Genomic DNA, 22,247 nt, shown 5'->3' on the forward strand with positions numbered 1-22,247 from the left:
GTATGTTCCTTATTCCATCCTCATCCAGGTACAACACCCACAATTATGACAAAAGGCCATTAATACATTTGTTCAAGTTTGTCAGTAGGAATAAGAGGTGTTACGATTGCTACTAGAAAGTTCTTCTGACTGAAAGGAAAATTCCATGGAATGAGATTAGTCATCTGATCTCAGGTTCCCCAAAACTGTTACTGCCAACTCCATCTTTAAGGACTGTGGGAGAAAAGAAGGTAGAAACTCTAAATCTCCCTCCACTTCCCAAATGGAATACAGTTAGATCTCTTAACTCTGCCTGCAAACTCTTTCTCAGTTTGTGTTCTTTGTCTCTGATGTTCCTCCAGGGCTTAGAGGAACCTTAATGGGAGATGTCAGGTTTATCACTCCAACATGAGACGAGGGTCCAAGTCATCACAAAAATAAGTTTACAGTATTTTAAATGTGTAAAAATGTTGGTGAAGTTTACCTTTGATTTTTTTTGGTAATGTTTTCTATTATATGGCAAGAAAACACTTTATCGGGTGCAGCCAGACGTACCATTAGTGGCGATACAGCTCCATCTCGCTGACGGATTAAATGTGTTCGTTCAGACATCCACATCTGGCAATCGAGCGTATTCCAGTGTCATCCCAGCTTGCTACGCATCTATGGCGCATTAATTTGACAGCACATAAAGTCCGGTCCTTTTTCAAAAAAGCTGCACAAGATCGGCTTTTTCCTGTTTGGACAGCTCACGCGCGATACTGCCTCTCACCTTTTTTTTTTTTTTTTTAAAGCCCCAGCAGACATGTGCATTGCCAGATCATCCAGGAATCTGAGGTGACGCTTCTGCTTCTCCAATCAACACAGGATCGGAGGGGGGGGGGAAATGTTATCCCACTATTTAGAACAGGAAAAAGTATCTTTTTTTCAATGTGGAGGTTTTCTGGAAACTCCCCCGTTTGATTTCCCACCTCCAAACAGTTGGGCACATGTTCAATGGACCCCCCCCTCCCAGAAATCACCACCTGATCACGCATGCTCCAAGAAAAGAGCGTGATAGTATTGGATGTCTGAACGCTCAACAACAAAATGAGTCGCATTCTTGGATGCTCGTCTGAATGGTCCTGCATTGAATCAATATTCAGCTGTTCAAATTTGAGCGCTACACACACGCTTTTAATGTGAGGTGTGACCGCACCCATCATGTGTCAACCTCAATATTTCATCCTTAAGTTTACAATCACTGATTTAGATCTAGAAGAAAAGTTTCCATGGGTGCAAGACCTTTCACCCATTTGGCACAACACTCTCAGCTCCTCCCTTCCATGGCGTCCTGAAATCCACCCCCCCCCCATCCTGCTCAAGAGTTATGGAATGTCCCAGAAAGGACTTTGGGGGGCAAGTCAGGCTGCTGCAGAAGAGGACCTGAGTAAATCATGCTCTGCTGAGGGAGATCTTAGCACTCACTGAAATGCTGCACTGGATTCAACATACTGTCATGAACACAAAGATGATGAGATACCACTTGATGAAGTTTTGCCCTTCTTGCTGGCTATGTGACACTGCCATACTTTAGACCATTGGTCCTTCTAGCCTGGTATATTGACTAGTCTGGCTAGCAAGGTCTCAGGCAGAGTAAGATCTTTTCCATCATATGCTCTCTAACAACCTCATTTGGAGTTGCCAGGAATTGAACCTGGAACCTTCTGCTATATAAAACACATGCTCTATCATAATATCTCAGATCTCTCCCTTGCCCAATCCTACTGCAAAGGCTGACAAATTAAAAATGAATAAGTCAAAGTCATCTACTTGGGGCTTCTTAAAGAAGTCAAATATCAGTTTTTTGGTCTAACTATAGTATGCAACTTGTTGCTAAAGTCAGTGTGTCTATGAAAGGATCCTTTTGGGGGGCATTAAATTACAGCTGACTTATGGTGACCCACAGTAGAGTTTTCAAAGTTTTCAGAGGTGGTTTACCATTGCCAGCCTGCATGACAAGGGCCTGGTATTCCTTGAACATCTTCCACCCAAATAATAGCCAGGGCTGACCCTGCTTAGCTTCCAAAATCTGATAAGATCAGGCTAGCCTGGACTATCCAGGTCAGGGTAAGGTAGAACTAAAAAGTAATAAATATAGATCTGAAGGAGATCTGGTAAGTTACAAGTCATTTGACCGGATATCTGTTCTGGGTAAATTGATAATATAAAGATGGAATTATTGAGCATACAGAGGGACAAGCCCTGTCAAAGGAGAATCAACATGTCTTCTAAAAAAGAAGCCCTGCTTCATCAACTACTAGAATACAGGTATGTTAACAAACATGTGGATAAAGTGAATCAGTAGATAATATATACTCTACCTTCAAAAAAGATTTTAACCTGCTTCTCACAAATTTCCTTGCCAAAGGCTCTTGAATAAACTTAACAGTCATGAGAGAAAAGAACAGTTCCTTTTATGAATCATAATTGGCTGAAGACAGAAATAAATGGACGATTCACACAGTGAAGGGAAGTAAGCTGTGAATCTTTCTTGGCTCTATTAGCACCAGTGCTATTTAGTTTGTTTTTACATGATCTGGCTGGCATTAGGGATGAGTAGCAAAGTGGTCAAGTTTGCAGATGACACTAACTTGTTGAGAAGGGTAAAACCAAAGCAAATTGTGAAGGGCCACAAGAAGGCAACAAAAATGATAGGTTCAGCGTTCAATATAAACTGGATCAGGATATCCTAATTTTAGTTACACATTGGTGATGCAATAACTTATCAGGAAAGAGATCTTGGAGTAATGATGGACAGCATAGTGACAATGTTGACTCAGTGTGTGGCAATATAGAAGAAAGACTAATTCTATGCTAGGGATTGTTAGGAAAGAGACTGAAAGTAAGAAGTCAGTACTAGAATAGCACTGTATAGATCTACTGCAGAAAAGTGCAACCAAAATGACTAAGGAAAGACTAAAGAGTTTTGAACTTTTTTCTTTTTCTTCCTCTCACAAAATATCAGAATTTAGGGAGAAGTGTCAATCAACAAATATTAGAACTTAGGGGGAGGGGTCACCCAAGAAAATTGATGGCAGTAGATTTGGGACAAACAAAAGTATTTTACCTGACATATATCCTGTAGCATTTGGTGCTGCGGGATGTGATGATGTCTATCAGTTTAGATAGTTAGAAATTAAATTCATGTGGCGTAGGTCCATCAGAAACTATTAGCTACGATGGCTGCAAAGAACCTCCTTCTTTGGAGGCAGTATACCTCTAAATACCAATTGCTGGGAGCTTCAGCTCCTGGACCCCAAGTGTAGGCCTTCTGGGACACCTGATCGGGATGTTGGACTAGGCGTATTACTGGTTTGATCCACCAAGGCTCTTGTGTTCATGTGATGGCACACTGGTCAAAGTGAGGAAAAGAGAAACAGGGGAGAGGAGGAAGAAGAAGAATAAGAATGGAAGTGGGCTGAGAGGAGGTGTGTTTGTGTCTGTGTGCAAGGGATTTGTATTTGTTTGTGTGGGGTATGTCATGTCATAGGTGTCTGTGTGTGAGATAATCTGTTCTGTGGAGTGTAAGAGAGAGGAAGAGAGGGGGTTATGTTCCATTCCATTCCATTTATTAATGATCACAGAGCAATTGGTCATAACCAAATAGAGAAAAATACAAAATGCATAACTACAGATACAGTATTTACATGATACTATATACCATTAATAAACACTGAAAAAGTCATGTGAGGGCTCATGTCAGTTAACAACTAAGATACAATCTCCAGCTCTGAAGGTGGAGTCAGTTTTTGAATGTAAACTGTAATCTACTTGTCTCAAGCAAGAATATATTTATTACAGTCAATTAAAAATGTCAAATAGTATCTAATTTTCCAAATTTACAATCACAAAGCTGCTAAGAAAATGGAATCCCTGAAAACCTACCCCAAAATTCCCATAATGACAACACATTTAATCTTGCCTAGAAAAATAGGATATGATATTAAGGCAGTATTAGGAATTTACAATAAACCAGGTAGAGTTGTTGGGAGTAGGACCTAAATAATACAGGGAGCACATTGTCCGAGCTCTGCAACACATATTCCATTTATCAAAATATAGCGGTTTATAATTAAGGTGCTTTGGGAAAGCTCAGTTCCTTGAGGGGCCCCACTATCAATTAAAAGCAAACTCTCAAAGGCCCTGGACATGCTAACTGTTTTCCAAGTCACCATTAGGGGACTCTGTTCTTCTTCAGATGAGATTAACGCACTGCAGAGCCTGAAAGGGCATTTCCTCTTCTTCTTGTGATCTTACCACTCTGCCCTGCAGAAATTGTCTGTACAGTACACCGCGAACCAGAACAAACATGTTCACAAGGAAACGCCCCTCTGTAATGCAGGATATAAAATCTCTTTAAAAGACTTAAAAAAAAACAACCTAATGATGCTGGGTGGATTAAATGAGGTGCTAAATCCTACCATAATACCTTGGAAAATCTGTAATACAGTGTACTCATAGCTGAGAAAGCTTTTGACACTGATTGGTCTTTCTGAAATCGTGACACAGAATCTTCAGCAGCTAAGGGAACCAAGCAACTTTCTATAGAACACCCAGCTGGAACAACAGAATAGGAAAATTCAAAAAAATTTATAGCACTTGGAATGGTTTGATTTTTTATGTTTTTATATCTTAATGTGATTTTATGTTCCATGTATTTACATGAGTGTGTAAGCCGCCCTGAGCCTGCTTTCGCGGGGAGGGCGGGATATAAATAAAATAAATAAACTCAGCTTTTTTGAGGAAAGGAAAAACAGTCTGCAGAATTTAATATCTCACACAAGGACTGCTGAGGGTTGGGAAGAGTTCCTGGGATGTAAGGAAACAAGAGGCAAGGAGGCTAAAAAGAAGGGTGCCAAGCAGGCAACAATGGATCAGTTGGATGCGGCACTGGAGATCCATAAATAAGTTTCATGGAGATCCACGAATAAGTTTCATAGAGTTTTCCCAGAAATGCCTAGAGCAGCCCCGCACGGGTGCTGCCATTTTGATATCACTTCCGGGTAATGTCATCACACCAGTGATGCAGGGGGAGGCTCCCCCCGTCGGCCCAATGTGGTCTGGCAGGTTGAGAACCTCCCAGGCGGGAGATTCCCCACCTGGACTGGGGGCTTAGCAGCCCCATCAGGTAATGTCCATTTGAGTTAGCAGTATTTCATTGGAGAATCCAGTTGTTAGGCAGACTCTTTTCATATAAATATCTTTGGTTTGGTGTAGTGGTTGGGTGTATGGACTCTTATCTGGGAGAACTGGGTTTGATTCCCCACTCCTTCACATGCACCTGCTGGAATGGCCTTGGGTTAGCCATAGCTATTGCAGGAGTTGTCCTTGAAAGGGCAGCTGCAGTGACAGCCCTCTCAGCCCCACCCACCTCACAGGGTGTCTGTTGCGGGGGGAGAAGATATAGGAGATTGTGAGCTGCTCTGAGTCTCTGATTCAGAGAGAAGGGTGGGGTATAAATCTGCAATCTTCTTGTTTCAGTCACAAAGAACACCTTATTCTTCCCAGACTCATTTTGGCACCTTTACAGCACTAAATTGTCAGGCATGGGTCATAATACAAAGCTATTTGTTCTCTGCCCTTTAATTCCTTAACCTTGTTCATTTTGCATCATGTTACAAAAAATTAAACTACATGACATTCTTCAAGATTGGTCTTATATATGTCAGCATGCATAGAGCTGTCACCTGAGGGATGAAAGGCCAAGTAGTCATTAATGATTTGGAGTTGGGAGTAAGCAGTGAAGTAGCTAAGTTTGTGGATAACACTAAATTGTTCAGAGTGGTGAGAACCAGAAAGGATTGTGAGGCACTCCAAAGGGATCTGTCGAGGCTGGGAGAGTAGGCATCAACATGGCAAATGAAGTTCAGAATGACCAAGTGCAAAGTAATGTACATTGGGACAAAAAATCCTAACTATAAATACAAGTTGATAGGGTGTGAACTGACGGAGACTGACCAAGAGAGAGATCTTGGGGTCATGGTAGATAACTCACTGAAAATGTCAAGACAGTGCGATTGCAATAAAAAAGGCCAACACCATGCTGGGAATTATTAGGAAGGGAATTGAAAATAAATCAGCCAGTATCATAATACTCCTGTATAAATCAATGGTGTGACCTTATTTGGAATACTGTGTACAATTCTGGTCACTACACCTCAAAAAAGATATTATAGCATTGGAAAAAGTCCAGAAAAGGGCAACTAGAATGATTAAATGGTTGGAACACTTTCCCTATGAAGAAAGGCTAAAATGCTTGGGGCTCTTTAGCTTGAAGAAACATCAACTGAGGGGTGACATGATAGAAGTTTACAAGATTATGCATGGGATAGAGAAGGTAGAGAAAGAAGTACTTTTTTCCCTTGTCACAATATGAGAACTCATGGATATTCAATGAAATTGCTGAGCAGTCAGGTTAGAACGGAAAAAAGGAAGTACTTTTTCACCCAAAGGGTGATTGCCACATGGAATTCACTGCCACAGGAGGTGGTGGCGGCTACAAGCATAGGCAGCTGCAAGAATTGGATAGACATATGGTATTGTTGGAATTCTGTATGGGGCAGTGATGCTCTGTATTTTTGGTGCTTGGGGGGGGCACAGTGGGAGGGCTTCTAGTGTCCTGGCCCCACTGATGGACCTCCTGATAGTGCCTTTTTTTTCTTGCCACTCTGTGACAGAGTGGTCCACTGGATGGACCATTGGCCTGATCCAATATGGCTTCTCTTACATTCTTATTGACATATAGCAGTGAATTTGCAGGTGAATTACATTTAATTAAACTGTTTTTCAGCAAGCCTTGTCTATAGATCTTATACAGCACTATTATTATATTGTGAAGCTATAAAGTTTTAGATAAACTTGAAAAAGGTATTAGATGTATTTTAACAGGTGTATGTAATGAAATCTTAATCTGTTCTTAAACCTATTCGTTCAATTTGCAGTGTGTTCCAAGGTAGCGTTTTTAAAATTTAATACATTGCTATTTCACTTCTCTAAGGAGTTCGGGGTGGTGTACAGCGTTTTGAATTGCAGTCCTCCCTTAACGCTCACATCAATTCTGCGAGGCAGGTTAGGTGGAGAGTTCCTGGCCCAAGGGCACTCCAGCCAACTTCACAGCTGCATGGGGAGAGGATCCGCAAGTGGGTTTACCCAAGCTACTACTCAGCCCATTACCTCAGCTCCTGCTGCAACGTGCATCCCTCTTATTCTACTGAACTAACACCTCCCTGAGCAGCAAACTAGAAAGCAATCCCCCGCCCCCAATTTTGCAATGTTGCTGTGCCGAAGCTCCTCCCTCTCCTCGCGTTGGCGCACGGTTTCTTTTTCTTAAAGCGGCCAATCAGCGCTCGCGGGGAGGCAGCTGTGGCCAATCGGCGGCTGATTAGCGAGGTTGAGCAAGATGGCGGGGAAGCGAGCGGGCTGAGTTTAGAGCGATGAGCCCCGGGTGGTTTCGTCTATGGCGAGCAAGCGGCGGAAGGCTGCAGCGGCGGCTGATGAGAAGCTCCGGGTTAAGACACCTGCTAAACGGATTAGTAGGCGGAAGGCTCCAGACGGAGAGAGCCCCAAAGGCAAAGCGGAGGGTGAGGGGTCCCTTTCTCTCCCCCCCCCTCCGTGTCCAGATTAAGGCTTGTTTGCACCGTGATCCTTTAAACGTTCTTTATCCGGGATTCAGTTGCATAAGATGCAGCGGGGTTTGTTTGCAAATAGTGGCGCGCGGGCTGTTGCAATTTTAGTAAAGGAATCCGTTGGATTTTCTCTGCTCCGTCTCCAATCCGTTACTTCCAAAAGATTTGCCTCAATATGGTATTCTTCTATTCCATCCCCCCCCCCCCCGGAAATGAACTCCTAACGGAACTCTCCATAGAACAGGCATAGGATGCTGCAGGATTTGCTTTTTCCAAACCAAAGAGCAGTTCTTCACCTGCGGTCAACAGTTGCAATGCTCCTCAGCATCTGCATTTCGACTTTGTTGCTGCAAACATAGATCTCAGCGTACCCTACACATACCTTTTTATAAGAGTGGAAGCAGAAGAACCTTCTCCACCGTAAGCTTTTGTAGACTCCAGTCATTCATTCCCCAAGTGATAACCACTTTCTTAATTATGCAGAATTGAAGCAGACTGAGGTGGCTGTGGCTACTGAATTAATCTATTACTTTATACCACATGTGAGAGGATATAACATTTTGTCTCCCTAAGCATGGCATATTTCCCAACCATATCTAAAGTTATGAAGTCACCAGCTTATCCTCATTGTCTTCCTATTTCTTCAGGCTTTTATGTGTGTCAAATATACATTAAAAAGTGTTAATTAAATGAAGCCCTAGAACAAAGTTTGAGTCCAGTGGCACCTTTAAGACCAACAAAGTTTTATTTAAGGTATGAGCTTTGTGTGCACACACTTCTTCAGATATAATATTTGGGTTGCAGAAGTATCTGTTTGGGTTCAATATGTCAAATTTATTACCTATGCTATGTTTTCCCCTCCCTGAAATGAACTCAAATGGATGTTAGCCATATATACTTTCATTATTCTGTATGCTAATTTACTGCCCACCCTCTGTTATTTTTGTTTCTTTTCATTGTATCTGAAGATGTGTGCATGCAAACAGGAGTTCATATCCTGAATAAAACTTTGTTGGTCTCAGACTTTATTCTGCTGCTTCAGACCAACACAGCTACCTACCTGGATCAAAATGAACACCTTAGTAGGGTCAGTGACACTTTGATCACATTTTCTCCTCTATTTTTAGTTCAGAGCACCTGCTAACCAAATTTGAAGGCTTAGATTGGAAAAGATGTTTGGGAGGAAACACAACTAAATTTTGCAGTAAACAAAGCATTGTTAAAGGGAGTGGTGTGAAATTCATTATCTTTCTGTATGGTGGTGGAAGAGATAAGGGCAAGGAAGATCAAATGTGCTTTTTTTTAAAAAAAAAGCTTGAATTTCTACATCTCCAAAGCTCTAGCAGCAGCCATTGATTAGACTCTTCAAGGCCCTGTAACAATGCCTGTGCTTCTAGTGTGCTGTGCCACTGTTCCACAACAAGTAAAGTGACATGCTCTTTTTTCAAAGGAGTATGCACATTGGTGTATTGTATTGCTGGGATGTGTGTGGGGGAAGGTTGAAGGTTTGAGGAGCCAAACAGCTGGAAGGGGTTGTGGTTTAGTGGAAGAACCTCTGCATGCAGAAGGTCCCAGGTTCAATCGTCACGATCTCCAGTGAAAAAAGGACCTGACAGTAGATGATGTGAAAGACCTCTGCCTAAGACACTGGAGAGCTGCTGCCAATCTGAGTAGACAATACTGACCTTATTGGACTGAGGTCTGATTCAGTATAAGCCAAGGCAATTTCACGTATTCATGTATCTTAACTAGGAAGCTGTGTTGTCGTGTTTGTTTGACTGGTAGTGCTGCTGTCATCTGAAATCTTGTGTTACAAATTGGCTGCTTGAATGGCCTGTACAGGGCTAGATTTGTGCTGACAAACTGGTTATGTTTTAAATACCCTGCAATATCTTATCCCCCCAGAAGAATTCATTTGCAGTCTAGATTTTGTGGTTTTCTTGGGTAGTGCTTAGCTTGCTCAAACAAGTTAAAAATAGGCAAAGGATAATAAAATATTTAGGTGTAATGAAGAAGAGCCCGAATAGCAGGAACTGGCAATAATGTAATTACCTTAGTTTTCCTAAGCATATTGATGCCTGTAACAACTGAGGAACCCCTTGCCCACTCTGGTTATAACAACATCAGCCACACCATCTGGGCTCATCCACTAGCTTATCCTCCAGTGTGATGTGTGCTGTTTGGTGTCAGCAGTGCCCTTCTCCTTCCTATATAAGGACCTGCCTATCTATGGGACTGCCTTTCTCCATATGTTCCCCAGAGAGCACTGCATTTAGGAGCTCAAAATCTGCTATCCATCCCTGGACCAAGGGAGGCCAGACTAAGCTCTGCACAGGCCAGGACCTTGTCAGTGGCAGCACCAGTGCTGTGGAATGCTCTCCCAGAGGCCATAAGAGCCCTGCGGGATCTCTCCCAATTCCGCAGGGTCTGTAAAACTGGACTTTTTCAACAGGCCTATAACAACTAAGTGGGAGAAGACTGCCTCTTCTATGCTGCTAATACCATCAGAAGGACCACTAAAAGATAATCAGAACTGTGACATCAAAAATAATCTAATCCGCCAATGTCAGAATTCTTGTATAGTACCATATATTGAGTCTTAAATTGTTATTAAGTTTTATCGTTTTAAAATTGTAACTGAAATTGTTGTTTTAACTTGACTGTCAGCTGCCTTGAGTCTGCTTGCGGAGTTGGCGGCATATAAATCTATGGTAAATAAATAAAATAAATACATAAGACAAGCAGGCCAGTGCCCATGCAAAAGAATAAGACAGTGGCAATATTCTGAAAGCAGCAAGAGAACACATCTGAGGGTGCTCTGTTGCAGACCGGATAGCCCCGATCCTCCTGTACAAGAGCTTGAAACATCTGCTGCATTTCAGGTCCTAAGTGCTCCAAAGTGCATCTCCTCAATTCTGTTTTGTGGCATAAAATGATTAGAGCTATAATGTTATAACAACTAGAGATACAATAAAGCCAGCAGGTTGAATCTGGTACTCCCATGAGTGTAGCTTTTTAGTGCCTTCTCCTTTTACAGCTTCCTGACTGCCTTCTCCCTTTCTGGAAAAGTTGCTTACTGATATTTAGGATTATCTGGGATAATACTTGATAAGGAATGGGATGGGGAGACTGTAGCTAGAAGGGGGATTTAGTAGAAGTTACTCCTCTTTTACAAGCTCAGTGATTTCTGCTGAGACCTCCTTTCCTGCTGCTGCAATCTCCACCCCCATTCTAAATGCTCTGCTATTCTGGAAGGTGCTCCTTTGCTAATGCTTAGCTTGCATTAACAATTTGCAAGAAGATTTGGGGAGGGAACGTTAGTTCAGGAAGCTGCTGAAGAAAGTGGGGGGAGGAGTCATTTTCACAAAATTACTCCTTGTTACAATGCAGCACTTGTGGTTTCAACCCAGTATAACTTCCCATTAAAACAATTTCCCATGTTGAATTTCCTCAGGTGGGTGAAAATCCCATGTGGCATGTTTATTTTAAATAATGCATATACCATCTCTCCCACAATGAAGATTGAAACAATCAGCAGTAAACCTAAGATCACCTGCTACAGCTACTTTATTGTTCGTGGTTTAGCACTCTTGCTTACATGTTTGAAAGCAAAATCAGTTTTAAATCTTTTTTTTAAAACAGAAATAGACTCATACAAGACTCCAAAGAGATCTTCTAGGCCTTGCCTGCCAACATTCAGTTCGCCTGCTAATGAAACTGACATACAGCAAGAAATCTTCTGGGATCATCATTCACCAATTGCACATAAATTAGGTAACTTGATACACATATTAGACCCTCTAATTTAAAGTTTGCTTTTTAAGAAGTAATTATTTGGAAACTTGTGGTAAAGGTGTGCTTATTTTTAACGCCATTTATATAGTAGAAGGTTTAACTTTTAATCACTTTAGGGTTGCAACTCTAAGGATTTTTTCTTGGGAGTAACCCACCATGAGGCTTATTTCTAAGCAGACCTGCTTAGGACGGCTTCCCTAAGACTAGGAATTCTGTTAAAATAAATGCTGTGCTTATTCATATTGCTGGACTGAGTCTGGGAAATACCCATCTTGTATTTGGCAATTTCTAGAAAGTTTTTCTCTTTCAGACCCTGGAAGAAAGAAGCAGCCAACTGGTCGATCCACGGTTGAAATTTCAGAAATAGTTAATAGGATTGCTCCACAGGTAATTACAATCAATGCAGGGGAGCAGTTGATTCCATAATAATACTTGAGGCTAGTAAGATGTACACTAGAATTTGTATAATGGTCTGCTTTCTATGTATTTTCCAGAAAGACTTAAGTGAAGTGACATCCCAATTAGTTGTATTTTGTTTGGCAGGTTAAAATTACACATTTTTAATAGATTAATTTTTATAATAACCTGGCATTCGACAATTTTTGATGGGCAATTCTTAGGATGTCTACCAGTTATGCTAAGAAAGATTATGCAACTTGTTGTAAACAATACAGTGATGCCTTCAGTTATTTATTGATATTTATTTTTGGTACAAATGCGTACTATTTAACAGAATTATCAGGTTCAGTCTAAGTGCTGGACTTAGCCATGTGCAATTCTCTTTCACATGGTTATGATTTGTAATGTGTATTGCAGGGGTGTCCAACAGTAGCTCTCCAGATTTTTTTGCCTACAACTCACATCAGGCCCAGCCATTGGCCTTGCTGGCTGGGGCTGATGGGAGTTGTAGGCAAAAAACATCTGGAGAACTACCATTGGCCACCCCTGGTGTATTGGATGAGTGCTCAGTCTTTTGCTTTCCACTTTGTATGTGTGTGATAATTTGGTGTGTTGTTTTTTCTGGTGGCGTTGGAAATGATTGTGTTGTATTCCTGCAGGATGCAATGTTGTGTGGTCTGTTCTGATAATTTAACCATCTGCATGTTGATGATTATGCTTGAAATGACCAGTGTGAAGACATCTCATTCTCTTTTAAAAGTGTCTTTTAAATGTTCACAATGTTGCAAAGACTTTTTTTTGTTAAACACAATGTAAAGTGTACAGTGAAGTGAGACGGTCAGCATGTTGAGTAAGGGTGAAAGCTTCAGAAGCAGCTTCTGGTAGAATGGTCATGCAGTCTTCCTAGATACAACTGCACATTAAAGTCCACTGCTCTTAACCACCACACCAAACTGACTCTCAAGGCAGAGAGTGAAGTAATTGCACATAAACTGTGCAATTTCCCTGACTCCAGATATACAGGGGCTAAGGTTCAGTGGTGGGAACAGCCAGCCTTAAATTCTCAAGAGATTTTCTGGTAATTAAAACATATAGTTGTTTACTGTTAATGTATGTATGTGTTGGTGATATGGTTCCCAGGGTTTCCATTAGCCATATGGCATCTTTTGGCCAATAGTGATTGCAGATATTGCTCTCCCTGTGTCACAGAGTGAATACCATGTCTCCATGTGTCACAGTGATCCAAAGAGTGCTAGATGTGGCAACTGCTCACCAAGGCCTCCTGTTTTGTCTTGGTATAAATGGGCTAATGCTACTTGTACTTTCAGCCTAATGCCAGTTCTCAAGCAAATATTACTGAAATGGACACAGCTCACTTTTGTTTCATTGTGCCATATTCCTTTTAGAACGTGGCTGTCTTTTGTGACTTATCCAAGGAACCTGAGAGGTAAAATAATTAAATTAACAGAGCTGAAGTTTCTCACAGTTTATCATTTGATCTACTAATATCCTGATGGACATCAAATGTGAATTAAAACTGATCTTTAGGTGGTCCTCAGGCTGCAGTGGGGCTTATCCATCTTGGCAGTCCAACAGATACTTAGAATGGGGAGTACCACCAAGTGTTTATCTGCAGTTTTGCAAAACCATATGCTGCCATTACACCAACACATTGAGTCTTGTTCCTCAAGCCTAGATTCTTGAAGACCCACATTCAAAGCCCCTGTTTGTTATGATGTTCACTGGGCAACCTTAAGGCAATCACACACGTTCAGCCTAACCTACACAGAGTTGTTGCGAGGCAAAATGGAAGAGGAGAGAATTAAAAAATGTCACTCTGAGTTCCTTGGAGGAAAGGGTGGGGAGGAAACGTACTAAATAAAGAAGAAGAAGACCACAGATTCATACTCCGCCCTTCTCTCTGAATCAGAGACTCAAGAGAGGCTTACAATCTCCTTTATCTTCTTCCCCCATAACAGACACCCTGTGAGGTGGGTGGAGCTGAAAGAGCTCTCCCAGAAGCTGGCCTTTCAAGGACAACTCCTACAAGAGCTATGGCTAACCCAAGGCCATTCCAGCAGCTGCAAGTGGAGGAGTGGGGAATCAAACCCGGTTCTCCCAGATAAGAGTCTGCACACTTAACCGCTACACCAAACTGGCTCTCTAAAAAAGTACAGGGGGACTTTTCAGAACACAGAAGGTTCATATGTGAACTAAATACCTATGATTTTTATCTTGTCATGTGGACATTGAGAAAAGCCTCAAATGCAGCACTGTGAATTGACTGTTAGGTGCATTTAGTACAAATCCAGTTTTAAATAAATTTCTGTTAATGTTGACGCCTGTAGCTGCAATGTCCTTATCCCCAGTTTGTGGCTTGCTATTTGACAGGTCTGTGGAAATGCCAATGTAATGGCATAATACGCCTCATCTGGATCATCTGGCTGGCCCAGAGCAAGTTTGTAAACTTCATCCTCAGTGCAATGATTTCTGTGCATGTATAAATAATCTCTTGTGTTCACAAGTTTTAATTTTTATTCTTCAGGAGGAAAAACCTTCCTGCTATGAAGAATCCCTTCTTGGTATGTGGATTGGTGATGATGCAATTCCATGTACACCTGGAATAGCAAAAGTGAGGTCTAGAACAAAAGTAAATAACACAAGGTATGTTGAGAAGCCACTCCAGAATCTTTAAAAACCATGAATGGACTTGCAAAAGGGAAGAATACTGTTTTGGAATCTGTTCAACCAACACAAGGGAAATCGGTGCCTCATTTGAATTGCACTGCTGTTATTAAAAACACATACACACAGAAAAAAGAACAGGGAGAAAACTCAAAATCCAGTCATTAAATAAGATGTTTTTTAAAAGGACAAAAAAATACATAAAGACAAAATTGTAGCAGTGGTGGTGGATCTATGCATAAGTTTGTATAGACACTTTCCAAATATCTAAAAGTCTATCCAAAGTCTATCTGCAGTGACCGTATCTATGCCGTGTGTGCAAAAAAACTCTTATCAAGTTCTAAGATCCTTGATCCATTGATTCACTGGAGATGGGCTTTTATCTTTCCAACACTGTAAAATGTATGGAGACTCCATTTTCATTTAATTGAGAATTTCATTTTCGTTGATTAGCCTCCAAGAGACAGACAGATAGTGGAAAAGTACATAAGCATCCTCAAAAATCAGTGAACATTCTGAGTTGATACGAGTAATAACTTCTTCCCAGAAAAAAATGACTTGGACGTGGCCAAAGCATATGTTTAAGGAACGCATCCTGTTTACAACACCAGCAATTAGACACTTCACATTTGAATTGCACTGTGAAAAAGTATACATCTTTAAGCAGCCATAAAGCCTGTAAATAGGTTGTTTGGAAAGCACCTTGCATTCCTAACTCTTCCCCCCCCCCCCCATCCCCTGCTTATCTTTCATGTAGGGGTCTTCAGCAGAAAAACAAAGAGGAGGAGCTTATGGAATTGGCAAAACAGTTTGATAAAAACCTGACGGAGGCCATCCAGAAGCAAGATGCTCCATGCCATAATGCTACCCACCTTCTGCCAGAGGCAAAGGTGTTCGTCAAATGTCAAGGCGATGCACATATTGAAAACTCTCAACACGTCCTTGGAGATCATCCTCAGATTGATGCAGCCTTGCCCTTGGGAGCAGTTAAGGAGAATGCTGAGTGCTGTGAACATAACAGTCGGAAGCCCATAGATCTTGATGCAGAAGTAGCGCTGAATGCCCTTTTCGATTGCTCTCCCCAGAAATGCAGTGGCAGGTTGAGCCAGGGTTCTTCAAGCAGCAGCTTCCACAGTAGCCAAAATGCTGTGCTAGTGGAAGAGCACATTTCAGAGGAAACAGCAGGAGGTTCCCATGGATCTGTGGCTGCGGATGCACCTCAAAGACATGGTTCAGCTCCTGCTTCAAAGTGTAGAGGACTTACTACAGCTAAAAAAACAAAAATGGTGTTTGAACAACCAGTTCAAAGTGCAGTCATTTTTAAGACAGAACCACAAAATGCAGTTATTTCTAAGACAGAACTGGCTGTCTCCAGTAACACTGTCAGCAATGACTTAGAGGACTGGGATGCGGACCTATTGTTAGACGATTCATTTGTAATGCAGATTACTCAGAACCCGGAACTGATACGTACTCCACAAAATGCCTCCCCCAGTGCTTTTCAGGAAAGCTGTAAAACAAAGGAAAGAACAATAAATTCAGACAGACCTAACAGAGGTCGTTGTACCTCTCCAAAATCCTCTAACAATGTTGCAACACTCAAGTTACAAAAGCAAAGCCATGAATTAGGGGGGACAAAGTCTGTTCCTCCACAGAGCCATTTTCCTTTTAAAAATAATCTAGTAAACTCCATTTCCAATCCAGTAAGTTCCATTTCCAAAAGTGGTCAAATCAGAATTTCTGGGTGTACTTCCATTTCTGTGAAACTTGAAAATAAATGTGTGACGGAAAGGTTTACTCAGCTTAAAAGTACAAGTGTCCTTGAAAAAGAAGCCACTTCTCTTTCCGTGCATCCTAACCTTCCTAAACCACTGTCTGGAAAATCCAGAAGTAATGTATTTAGTATTCACAGTAAATCCTCTTCTATTTTTCCTAACTCAAAGCCTAATGACCAGCAAGAGCTGGCTAGCCATGCCTCTTCCAATCACCTCCAAGCAGGATTACCCAAGAAACACGCTTCCTCATTTGGCGACTGGAATGAGCCTCGACTCTCAGATGATGTTTTAGACCTGTTCTGCGAATCCGATGGCCTTTGGGGCCTAGACCGCGAAGACGACGACTTGTTGTATCGAGTGTGTGATGATGTGGAGAAGAATACTCTGAGTCAAGATGTTGCAAAAGGGAGTGTGAAAGCAGCATCGGTGGTAACAAGCGCTGCCAAGTTGGAGATGAATCCTGGCCTCCTGGTACTTAAGCAAGGACTGGCTAATTGCCCGCTGCCCCAGAAGATCAGGAAGACCTTCTCCTTGAACGCTGCTCTTACCCCTGCAGTGCCACTGAAGAATGAGAATTCTGCAGACCCCTATGGTCAGCTCAGTTGTGTGTCATTGAACAGCACTCAAGGGAAACTGCATAGGCCAAATTTTGTGCCTGACAGAAGCTTACCTTCCAGATGTGGCTTGGTCCCGATGTCAAATACATGTCTGAACACTACCAGTAGCACACAGTGGCAGAATGTCACTTGCAATGTGGGTAAGGTACAGAATATTAGTAGTAGTAATCAAGAAAAGTCAAAATATGCATTCCGAAAGACCAGTAGTTCCCAGGCCCTCATTTTGGATCATAACAGTGGCACTCGGGGCAGCCGTAGTGGAGCTCCTTTAGCTTTGGGGGAAAGCAAGAATGGACCAAACATTCCGTTACACACAGCATTACAAATTAACCCCAAGACCACTTTGAAGAGGCACCTCTCGGACTCTTTTGCAAACTTGGAAACAGGTAGGTATCTTAGCCCTATGCTGCTGTTTGTTTTTTTTTTAAAAAGAAGTTGAAAGGGATGAGTTTTGACTTTGCATTGAATTAATGTAACAAGAAGAAAAAGAAGGGCCACACCAATGAATAAAAAAAACAGTGGTGCAGTGGGAAGTCTTATTTCAATATAATAACTCCCAACTCATTGAGAGCTTCCTCAAGGGGATCTGTGAAATATAAAAGCAGCAATGCTTCCACTAAACCAGCTTCAGAAAAATATTCTGTGGATTGATGAAATGTTTTTAGGTCATTCATTCTTTATTATGGTAAATTGAGCAATCATATAACACGTTTACACATTTTAAAAAATCGGCAGATAGTAAACCAGATAAAACAATTTAAGATATAATTGCAGTACAGTTTCCAAGACCTAAAAATCACCAAACGGAATCTAACTACTTGATGGGTAATCTTGACATTCTTATCAGAGAGAAGATAATCAAATCAAACTTTTTCAGTGAGACCAGAGATTTTGTCCAACTCCAGAATACTAATCTCATTTTGTGCTTCCTTATAGTATGGGCAGCTAAAAACATGGGCTCTGTGGTTTCAGCTTCTCTTAGCGATCAAGAGCAGAGCCTTTCCAGGTAGGGAGTTTTGTTATAACTGCCTTCTAATACTGCAGACGGGAGGGCCAGGCATCTTTGCCAAGGTAAACACCCTTCTGAATCCATTTATTTCTAAAGATGTTAAATAAGCTGATGGCTTCACCATATTTTGGAATTTTGACCATGCATACACATTTTGTAGACTAGCAATATCAGTTTGTTTTTAGGTTTGTTCCTCTAAAACAGTGCATTTTTTATCGTATTACGAGACAGGTCTTGGACTAATGATCTGCTGACTCAGTATATCAAGGTCAGCATTATCTAGTCAGACTGGCGGCAGCTCTCCTGGGTCTAAGAGGTCTTTCACATTACCTGATGCTTTTCACTGAAGATTGATTGTAAGACCTTCTGTGAGCAAAACATGCTTTGTCACAGAGCCATGGCTCTCCCCAAACTTAGGAAGCTACCTAGGTATTGACGAGTGTGTGCATGTGTGGGTGGGGGTTAACATGTGGTTAACATGCATGACTGCAGAAATGGATGGGCCAAACTGAGGATTTCTTTTTTCATCTGTTCAGCTTTGCAGTCTGGGAACCAAAATGAGGATTTCTGTCTGTGCAATGAAACTTGCTCATTGCTGTTTACCTACTATGCTTTTTCCTATTTTCCCCCCTGGGAACAGTATACTACAAAGTGAACTTAGTATCATCCAACACATTTGCACCACACAATGTACACTTATTTTTTTAAACCATGGATTGCTGGCTCTTGACAGGACACTATTAACACCAGCGCCTACCATCACGAGTCTAGGAGTGACACAGGATTCCTTTCTTTCAATAGAGGCCCAAGGCAAACATTGCCAAGATGGCATTTTTTCATCTTCGTCAAGCCAGGAAATTGGCTCCTCTCTTGTCCTGGTTGGACCTGGCCACAGTAATCCATGCAACAATCACCTCTAGATTAGACTACTGTTAACTCGCTCTATGCTAGCCTTCCCTTGGGTCTGACCCAGAAGCTCCAACAGGTCCAGAATGCTGCGATGTGAGTCCTGATGGGAACTCCACAGATGGCAGACATACAACCTGTATTGCACCAGTTACACTGGCTTCTGGTTGAGTACTGAGTCAGATTCAAGGTTTTGGTTCTGACCTTTAAGGCCTTGAGTGGTCTGGGACCAGTGTATTTCGGACCACCTCCTCCACTATGTTCCTGGAAGGGCGTTATTCTCTGCTGATCAGAATTTGCTGGTGCTCTCTGACCCTAAAGAGGTCTCGCTGTCCTCTACAAGGGCCAAAAGTCCAGGCCCCAACCTGGTGGAACGCTCCATCTTAAGATGTTTTACATTTTTGTAGGGCATGTAAGGCAGAGATGGTCTGCCAGGCTTTCACCTAAGGACAGCAATGGTTGCCATGCTGGCATCTCTCTCCCCAGTACCCTTGTCAAGGGTCCCCCCACCCCGATGTAGCATCTGAAATCTGCCTCTGTAGCCATTGAATAAGGCTCCTTCAAGACTGAAATTCCTTTTATCTGAAATCTGGTTTTATGTATTGTTTTATCTGTTGCTGTATGTGCCTGTAGCCCGGCATTGGCTGGGATGAGGTGATCCATTAAGTTGAATTATGATTAACAGTAATAATAACAACAACAAGTAGACAACCCCCAGCATGTGTGCCAAACAACAGCACACCAAACCAGTTTTGCTCATTACTTAGACAACTATTGTGACCTCTGTGCATTGGAATGACTGCTGTGACCAGCAGTTTGAGAAAAGATGACAGAAGTAGATTCTGTTTGTGACTGCCTTCTGGGCCATTCCAATAGTGTGTGTGGGGGTGGGGGAGGATTGCCTTAGCTTCCTTTTAGCAGTATCACTTTTGGACCCATCCACATGACATCATCCTCTGTCTATCCCAGTTCTGGTTTTCCCCCTGCTTTGCTGTGACCTTTCCCAAACCTGGGCTTTCTGGAAAGATCGCAACTAGAAATGGACATAAACCAAACCATGAATCATGATTCTTGCTAAAAATGGCTGATTCATGGTTCATTCTGAACTAGTTAGTCTGATCCTGCTGCACCTGAACACAAACTGACCTTTTGTCTTAGCATGTCATTTGGTTCGTGTTTGCTTCATTTTTCCATACATCCTGGTGTTGGCATGATTCCACAGCCCCTGCAGCTTCTAGTCAGTTTCACTGGAGACTGAACAGAAGTGCAGGGGGGTGGCAAGAGTGGAGCTGCTGCTTCTAGTCAGTTTCCAAGCTTCCTGGGGGTGAAACTGACCAGAAGTTGCAGTGTGGCTTCCTTTTCTTTCCCCAGCTTGACATACTTCTAGGAGAGCAGTTTCCCAGGAGCACTTGCTTTGGGGAGCTATAGCTCGGTTCCCTGGAATCTTGGAGAGCAGGTAGAGGAGAATCCTCTGAAGAGTTTGCCACATGTTTGGTGTCTGTAGCTCACTCGGGACCATTGTATGCCTTCCTGAACTGAACGAACCATGAATTGTTCAGGAAATTGAAAATACCACCAATTTGGGCAACCCAACGAACCATGAAATGAACCGCCATTTTCGTGTTCTATGCCCATCCCTAATCACAAACTAAAGTACCTTTGGACATCATGTGGAAGGGAAGGTGCACAGTTTTTTTCACATCCTGCCCACATAGGTGCCTCTTTAACTCAGTCTGGGCTTGCTCTCAGCCTGTCTAGCCATGCACATCCCCCTCCTTCCCTCTTCCATTGGCTGACCCAACAGCATATTTGCAGGTTGACTCTGGGTACTGTGGGTTTGGGTACTATGATCCAAAAGTTTGCTTACCCCAAAAGACTGTCTACCTCACCATTCAGGGATATGCAAATCAAGCAAAATATCCATGCTTTTAGGAGACAATTTATCCAGGCTTTCATGTGATTACAGAATGATTGTGAGGATAATGAGAGAACTATGTGTGACTGTTCTGACTTCTTTAGAGTGAATATGGGATAAAATGCCATAGGCTATTTTGTTAACCTTGTCAGTATGGTACCATAGGCTGGCAAGCCTGTTTGTCTTCAGGCTGTGAAAGGTGCTAGTTCAAACCTATACAAGGCTGTTCAAAGCTATACAAGACAGTCATGTAAGGCTGGTAACGCATGTCTTCTTTTACAGAAAGGATGAGCAGGAAATGTTCTCAAGAAGAAATTGCAAAGAAAAAGCAAGAAGCTCTTGAGAGAAGAAAATATAAAATGCAAGCATTGCTCAAAAATACAGCGCCCACATGAGTGCTATCTGTCAGTTTGGATGTGGCCAGCAGTTTGGGAGTCGTTGACATAAAAGTTGTTGACATAAAAGTCCTGAGAAAGACTAAATGAGCTTCAGGCTTTTTGAAGTCCTGTTTGTGACGCTTCCCCTTCACCTGTCTTGCTGCATCTGGGAAATAGCGATGTTGACCTTAAATCAAGAAGCTGCTTTTTTTTAGTTTATTAAGTGTTGGGTTTGGTTTTTTTTTAAACGCTATTGTTTACAGCTGTTCTCAGGAAAGCGGTTTAGCCAATGTTTTAAATCCCACATAGGTTTTCTGCAGATGCAAGGGTTTTCTTGCCACAGAGGGCTACTTTCCCTCTTTCCTGCTTCCACTGCAGCCCCAAGTTCCTCCTAAAATAATGCTGGTGAGAGGCCCTCCCAGGAGCAGCATGGAGGGAGTTGTAGGTTTGCAGTAGGAGGGGGATGGAAAAAGTCATTCCCACTAATTTCCACAAAAGTAATCTCGATTCCAAGCCTCAGTTTCACTGTTTTGTGACTCGATGATACAGTCAACACTAACCGTATCCTATCAAAGATAATACTGTGAAGTTTCTACTTGAGACTGCATGAAAGTTTTCAAGATTTTTTTTTTTAATTCAGTGTTAGGGTTGAATGGTAACCCTTTACAAAGATACCTGCCCCAGTTTTGCCACCTGTATCCTATGTACTGGAGGACATTCTATCACGTCTCAGTAATCCTACTCTAAACTTTGTAACAGGCAGTCACAAGGCTCATAACAGCAATTCACAGCTCAGGCCCATTTTTAATTTTTGTACCTCAGCAGCACGGAACGATGTATCTGGGCTTGTAAATGTTTGTATGCAATAGGATTTATCTCTGTAAATGATGTACAATTTATAAATCATGATTAAAATTGCAGCTTCTCATTCAGCAATCTTCTGTTTTAATCCACAGTTAGACAATGGGAAGGGACCGTTGCCTTGCTACACCCAAAACATGGCTTCTGTTTGAACGCAACTCTCACACTGAACCTGCTCCGGCGGGGAGGGTGGGATATAAATCAACTAAACTAAACACCATTGCTGCACAGTTACTTGTGTGGAGCAGCCCATGTAGGTTTC

General features: G+C 42.0%; 1 protein-coding gene across 1 annotated transcript; it reads left to right on the forward strand.

The window, feature by feature from the left end:
• The first annotated feature begins 7,376 nt into the window (after nt 1–7,376).
• On the forward strand, nt 7,377–22,056 carry ETAA1 (ETAA1 activator of ATR kinase). The gene is made up of 6 exons (XM_060252972.1): nt 7,377–7,601; nt 11,289–11,420; nt 11,752–11,828; nt 14,386–14,504; nt 15,283–17,303; nt 21,030–22,056. Exons 1-6 carry the CDS (start codon nt 7,478–7,480, stop codon nt 21,140–21,142), a joined length of 2,586 nt encoding a protein of 861 aa, XP_060108955.1. The 5' UTR covers nt 7,377–7,477; the 3' UTR covers nt 21,143–22,056.
• Nucleotides 22,057–22,247: the final 191 nt, after the last annotated feature.

This window comes from Heteronotia binoei, chromosome 13, assembly GCF_032191835.1.
Source record: "Heteronotia binoei isolate CCM8104 ecotype False Entrance Well chromosome 13, APGP_CSIRO_Hbin_v1, whole genome shotgun sequence".
NCBI classification, from domain to species: domain Eukaryota; kingdom Metazoa; phylum Chordata; class Lepidosauria; order Squamata; family Gekkonidae; genus Heteronotia; species Heteronotia binoei.